This window comes from Pelophylax lessonae, assembly GCF_965119305.1.
Source record: "Pelophylax lessonae genome assembly, chromosome: 3".
NCBI lineage: Eukaryota > Metazoa > Chordata > Amphibia > Anura > Ranidae > Pelophylax > Pelophylax lessonae.
Window position 1 is genome coordinate 467,037,484 of NC_138770.1, and position 7,414 is coordinate 467,044,897.

General features: G+C 48.0%; 1 protein-coding gene across 1 annotated transcript; it reads left to right on the forward strand.

Annotated features, from left to right (window-relative positions):
* Window positions 1-311: 311 nt before the first annotated feature.
* LOC309550584 (uncharacterized protein) lies at window positions 312-6,685 on the forward strand (the record flags this gene model as incomplete). Its single annotated transcript, XM_082250929.1, has 3 exons — window positions 312-643; window positions 787-1,340; window positions 5,994-6,685. The coding sequence occupies 3 exons, from the start codon at window positions 312-314 to the stop codon at window positions 6,683-6,685; spliced, it is 1,578 nt and encodes a 525-aa protein (XP_082107055.1).
* Between the last annotated feature and the right edge of the window lie 729 nt (window positions 6,686-7,414).

A 7,414-nucleotide genomic window follows, 5' to 3' on the forward strand; every position in this document is an offset into this window, starting at 1 on the left:
CCCATGCACACGGGGCGTTCAAAAAAACGTACGTCCAAGCTAGTTATAACGCCGGGAAAAACCGGCGTTAAAAACGCGCGTTAAACAGCGTTTCTCAAATTATGTTAATGAGCGTTAAGCCGCGTTAAGCCGCGTCAGCGCTAAATAGCGTTTTTTTAAAAAATCAGTCCTCCTCCATTTTCCACACCCAAAATAACCACAATGCAATGTGTGGAAGCCATTTTGGTAGGAGAGAGAGAGAGGAGAGAGCATTTTCAGATCGGTTGAGAGTGTTTCTTGTATTTTCGGAGTATTTTTTGCATTTCTGAGTCATGGATCCTGTTATGCAGAAGGTTGATGAGGCGATCCTGCTCATCATCTTGAGAAGGATGCGTAGAAGGAGACAGTTGGAGGAGGAGAATGAGAGGAGCATACGGCGAAGGTTCTGGGTGCATCCTGTCATGTTGCAGCATCTGTCCGTGGGGTACTTTACCACCATGTACACCCAACTCCGCATGTATCCGGACAAGTGGTACAACTTCTCACGTATGTCCGTTCCGCTTTTCGATGACCTACTGGAGAAGCTCAGGCCAAGGCTATCCAGGATGGACACGAACATGCGAAGCAGTGTGTCACCGGAGGAAAGGCTGCTTGTGACACTTCGGTAAGTGAAATCATTTGTGGGTGTTTTGTATAGGGTTAGTACTTGGGTTAAGAGGGTTAGGTGGTGAGGTCCTAGTTAAAACATTTTCAATGTATTTTTGAAAGATAGATGTAATATGTAATCATTTTTTATTTTTATTTTAGGTTTCTTGCTACTGGCCAAAGCTTTGTCTCCTTACACCACTATTTTCTGCTCGGTGTCTCCACGGTGGCCAAAATTGTTAAGGAGACATGTGCGGCAATATGGGAGCAGTTGAAGGAGGTGGTCATGCCGGAGCCGACTGAAGAGATGTGGGAAGCAGTTGTCGACGAATTTTGGGAGAAAACCCAGTTCCCCAACTGTATCGGTGCCCTTGATGGAAAACACATCAGGGTGAAGAAGCCCCCCCATTCCGGCTCTGCATACTTTAACTACAAGAAATATTTTTCTGTGGTACTCCTGGCATTGTCTGATGCCCATCTTCAATTCCTTGCTGTTGATGTAGGAGCATATGGCAGCCAGGGTGATGCCCGCATCTTTCGAGAATCGGCCTTTGGACGTCGGCTACACGAAGGACGACTCAACATACCAACAAGCAGGCCGCTACCGTGTACTGAGGAACCAAGCTTGCCATTGGTCATGGTGGCCGACGAAGCATTTGGACTGGCAGAAAATCTGATGAGGCCATACAGTGGCTATGGACTGAGTCACACCAAACGTATATTCAATTATCGGCTGAGCCAAGCTCGTCGTGTTGTGGAGTGTGCGTTTGGTGTGTGCTCAGCAAAATGGAGGGTTTTGCTGTCATGTATGCAACTGGATGTTGACAATGCCACCAAGGTTGTCCTGGCCTGCTGTGTTTTGCACAATTTCCTAAGGAGAAGCGACAGGAGCAGCGTTGAACCAGAGCCACGTAACCCCATGCACCGCGTGCAGTTTATGGACTTACGAACAACAGCACGAGTCATGACCATCAGAGATAAGTTTGCGGATTTCTTTGTCTCGCCTGATGGGGAAGTGGCATGGCAGGATAATTTTGTCTAAAATCATTCATCTTGTAAACTTTGTGATATCTTCACATACAGCTTTTATTAAACATGTATGTCAGTTCTTTTGATGTCTATCATTCTTCCATTGTTCTAGTTCAATGTTGCATGTGGCAAGTGTGTGCCAGCCCAATGGCCTGTGCATACACTTGCCACATGCAGAAGAAGGAGGGGGGTTTCCTTCTGCATGTGGCAAGTGTGTGCCAGCCCAATGGCTTGTGCATACACTTGCCACATGCAGAAGAAGGAGGGGGGTTTCCTTCTGCATGTGGCAAGTGTGTGCCAGCCCAATGGCCTGTGCATACACTTGCCACATGCAGAAGAAGGAGGGGGGTTTCCTTCTGCATGTGGCAAGTGTGTGCCAGCCCAATGGCCTGTGCATACACTTGCCACATGCAGAAGAAGGAGGGGGGTTTCCTTCTGCATGTGGCAAGTGTGTGCCAGCCCAATGGCTTGTGCATACACTTGCCACATGCAGAAGAAGGAGGGGGGTTTCCTTCTGCATGTGGCAAGTGTGTGCCAGCCCAATGGCTTGTGCATACACTTGCCACATGCAGAAGAAGGAGGGGGGTTTCCTTCTGCATGTGGCAAGTGTGTGCCAGCCCAATGGCCTGTGCAGATGTACTTCTATTTCAACATACAACTTTAAAAAAAAATGAGGCAAAATATCATTTCAAAAAAAGGTTTTTATTCAAATAAACACAAAAAAAAGAAAAAAATCACAAATGCTGGTAGGTGTATCCTGACTGATCGTCCTGGCTTGACCGCGGTGACTTTGAACGTGGATAGCTGATGTCAGGATGCGAGTGGGTGGCTTGGACATGTCGTTCCTGCGCAACCTCATGGTGGTAAGGGGGTCCAGGTAAGTTTGGGGGAGGGAACTGGGTAGGTGGTTGGGAGAAATCAATGGAGGAGTGGGGTGGGAAATAGGAGGGCGTGGACAAGACAGGTGTTGGGTGGCGTTGCGGAGGGGACAAGGTAGGTAGGTGGCGTTGCGGAGGGGGGCGGTATTGAAAGTGGGGTGTTAGCGTTGCTGAGGTCACAGAGGGCATTGGGGGATCAAGAAAAGTGTTGAATGGATCGTTTGATGGTGGCGGGCCACCACTTAGTTTTGCATGCCTATATTGTGTCATGATGGCGAGCACACGATCCATACAAAGCTTTTCTTCAGGTCCCCCAATGTCCTCCAGGATGTAGTATGCAGCACGGCAGAAGGCGGCGCGTGAGTTGCCAGGATCGAGGAACACATCCCCACTGCGCCTCTCCTGCCGCACTTCCTGCAGCAACGCTAACACCCCGTCCTCGTTTTGAGGGACAATACCGCCACCCCTCTGACGCTGATTGCGGCCACGGCCACGCACAGCGCCACGGCCACGCACACATACCTCGTTGCCAAGAACGGGTACCTCGCCACGGCCACGCCCCACACCACTATCGGGAATTTCTTCCACAACACATTCCTGGTCCCTGGATTCCTGTTAAGAAAGAAAAAGGTTCAGTTTGTCACATACATACAATGAAGAAAAGAATGGCAGACAGACTAGACAGACACTAACCTGTATTGTGGATTCATCGCAGACATGAGATCCACTGGATTGGATCGTCATGTCACTGTTTTCAGTGGCAGCACTGGGGGGTCTGTCCTCTGGTTCTTCAACCACCTCCTGACTAGCATCCTGAGTCAGGTCCGCAATATTAGATGTTGTCCTGAAAAATATGTAAAAAAAAATGGCTGCAGAATAGCAATACATTCACAGAAAACGATGCTCTGAGCACCCCTATATGTAAGTCAAAAATACAGTATGTGCGACTTACTCTCTACTGCTGGCTATCATTGCTTGACGCAGGAATGCCAGGTGGTTGTGGTACACGTGTCTTCTTTTGTGGGAGGCAGCTGCACCACTTGTGTTAGCTTTTTCCTCCTCTGTCAGATCCCTCCTGACCCGATCACGCAGGGACTTCCACCTGTTTTGGAAAATTTTGCCTAAGAAGAAAAGTGAAGTAAGGTTAAAATATGGATTCTTTGTAATTATACAGCACACAAGTCATGCATTTCTGAAAAACTTACTTCTTTCCTTCTTCTCTGCGGTGCTCAATCGGTCCCAGCCTGGTGTTAGGGCTTCAGATATATCCATCCAGGTTTTTGATTATTTAATGAGTTCTTGTTGCAGCTGAAAAACGCTTAGGCCACTTACAGCTTAAAAACGTCTTTGTGTGCATGAGGCCATAGAATAACATGGAGGGGCGTTTTTAGGCTGCAAGAGGAAAACGTCTGACGCTGCTTACAGCGGCGTTAAAAACGCCCCGTGTGCATGGGGCCTTAATGCGAGAAATGCATCAGACACAAATCCTATACACCCGTATTAGAGAATTGATCTCCCAGTTACCAGCTACCTAGCTGCTAACCATAAAAAGGAAAACAAAAAGGAAAGAGGACCTCCTCATCAGGACAAATCTAGGAAAGTTTCACCGTGATCTCGAGGACTACAGTAAAAATAAAATCGTTTCACGGAAACGCACCACACATAATCATAATCGCTCATAGAAGTTGATCCATGTGCCCCCCCTGCTGGGACCCACCGGGTTCCATCAGCATCACATTTATCACCCCATAAGCCCTTGAGACAGGCATTACCCTACAAGAGGCCTGACTCCATTCCACCACCTATTCCAATCCCCAAGCCTAGAAAGAAGGAGCCATGCCACATTAAACAGAAACAAAAATCACCATCTCTGGCCCCCTCAGTTTTCCAAGAGCCCAGCTCCCTTGAACCCACATCTAATATCTCTGTGCCACAACCACTCTGATCTAATCTTGATAATATGGTTGCTAATAATACCATAACAATGTTCCTCAACAATTCACATAATCCATCGTCCAACTCATCCCTCTCCTTTGGATCCAATACATAGGCGTGCGCAGCCTATTGCATTAGGGTGTGCACCCCAAAACTCAAACACACATGCGTGTATATATATATATATAGAGCAGTGATGGCGAACCTTGGCATGAGACGGTCAGAGACTGCAGACATGATACAGGAGATGGTCAGAGACTGCAGACATGATACAAGAGATGGTCAGAGACTGCAGACATGATACAGTAGATGGTCAGAGACTGCAAACATGATACAATAGATGGTCAGAGACTGCAGACGTGATACAATAGATGGTCAGAGACTGCAGACGTGATACAGGAGATGGTCAGAGACTGCAGACATGATACAGGAGATGGTCAGAGACTGCAAACATGATACAGGAGATGGTCAGAGACTACGGACGTGATACAGAAGATGCTCAGAGACTGAGGGCATGATAGAAGATAGAAGAGCACTAGGGGGGCCGGAGAGCACAGGGGAAGCAGAGAGCACTGGAGGCGGTGAAGGGCACGGTGGGTGGGGGGGACAGGAGAGAATTAAGAGGGGGTTTGCAAAGCATTGTAGGGGGGTTGGAAGGTGCAGGGGGTGGAGAGCACTGGGGGGGTGAGCAGGGGAAACCAGGGGGGTGGAGAGCACTGGGGGGGACAGGGAGCACTTGTGGGGCGGGCAGGAAAAAACAGGGGGGTGGAGAGCACTGGGGGGGGACAGGGAGCATAGAGGGAGGGAGATAAAAAGCACTGTGGGGAGCTGAAGAGCATGGGGGGGCTAAAGAACAGGGGGTCTAGTGCACTGGGGGGGTTAAGAGCACTGAGGGGGGATAAGAACATTGGAGGGGGGGTTAAGAGAGCACTGGGGGGCCAGCAAAGGAAGTTGTATAGGAGGGGGATGGGGCAGCTGCATATAGAGGAATTGATCTTTCACCATTCTTCCTGCAGGAGGGAGAGGAGGACAATCAGTTATTCAGCAGCTGCAGGAAGGATATGGAAGGATGAATTCCTCTATATGCAGCTTCCCCATCCTCCTCCTATCCAACACAGAGCACACACACTTAGGCAATGGGCACTCACCTTCTTCCCGCCGAGGCTCCGCCCCCTTCTTCCCGTCGAGGCTGCGCCCCCTCCTTCCTGCCGAGGCTCTGCCCCTTTCTTCCCGCCGCGGCTCCGCCCCCTTCATCCCGCCGCGTCTCCGCCCCCCGCTTGCAGCACGGATTGAAGGAGCTGCCACTGCAGCTGCCTTCACACTGCCATACAGGATCTCTCAGAGGACACCCTCTGTCCAACCTATTCCCTTTCTTCTTTTTAAGGATCTGAACACGTTTATTTGCCTCTTGACCCTAAAAGGATTTTACTACATACAGTCTACTAAAAAAAAAGGTAATTGAAACTCCAGTTGACCCTCCATTGGACAATATGCCCAACAATACACATAATGATTCCATTTGCTTAGCCTTGCTAGAGGAAATTTATCATGAGAATGGAGATCAGGGTAGCCTCCATCATCCCTCCTCACTTGATGACACTGGCAGGTCTAATATCCTCATGAGCTCACCACCCATCCAACACACCAAGTTGATACCCAAATCAACTTTCTATCCCACTCAATCCAAAGGCTCATGCATTGATGCTTCCTATCGCATTGTCTATTCTGAACTCCTTGAAATGTGCGTTTCAGCGAAGGATAAGAGTATACACAATCCTACCTTGGCCGAAAAGAGAGCATTTGAAGCCCTCACCAACAACCATAACTTGGTCATAAAATCAGCAGGTAAAGGAGGGGGTATAGTAGTGCAGGATAGAACAGATTATGTCTCAGCAGCACTCAAGCATATGTTGGACACCAACACGTATGTCAAATTAAGCAACGATACGTTACCCCGATTTATTTCGCAGGCCACTGCTCTCATCACCGATGCCCTTAAGGATCATATTATCACTTCACAAGAAGCTTCTTTTTTGGTCAGGGAATTCCACTACACCCCATACTTCTATCACCTACCCAAGGTGCACAAAAACCCCACCAACCCTCCAGGCCGACCCATTGTGGTGGCTATGGAGAGTATCAACAGTGGCTTCTTGTTATATGGGGATCAGTTCCTTCAACCACTTGCCCAGTCCCTACAATCTTACATTAGAGACTAGTGATGGACGAACATCGGCCGGGGCGGTTCGCGAGCGTTATCCGCAAACTTTCCCAAACGTTCGAGAACTACAAGTTTGCGGCGGGCCCCATTGGCTTTACTTGCAGGCGAACTTTAAAAACCTTTAGGTCATATTTGCAGCCACAAAATACTTACTAGCTGTGTAAAAATAGTCCCATAACATGGACACTGTCATAACAGAAGTATTGCTATTGGAAAAGTTGCCCTAAAAATTTTTTATTTATTTTTTTCAGCAAAAAAATGTATTTTTTTTTCTAAATCAGCCAGAACTGACAAGAGCCGGTAAATACATGTCAAATACAAATACAAATACATTCACACATCTGTAAAATGGGTCCGCATCCGTTTCACAATTTGGTGGAACGTTTACAGACCCATTGATTTTCAATTCCACTCTGAAAAATGAGGCATTCACAGGATAAAGAAGTAAGTGTTGCCCATTCCAGGCCCCAAAAATTAGCCCACATGTGTTTACCTGACAGCTAAAAACGTTGTATTCTGTGGTTGGAGGTACATAAGGCATTCACAGAATACAGAAGTAAGTGTCGCCCGGCCATTACAGGCCTCAAAAATTAGCCCACATGTGTTCACCTGGCAGCTAAGAATGTTATATTCTGTGGCTGAAGGTGCATTAGGCATTCACAGGATACAGAAGTAAGTGTCGCCCATTACAGGCCCCAAAAATTAGTCCACATGCGTTTTCCTGACA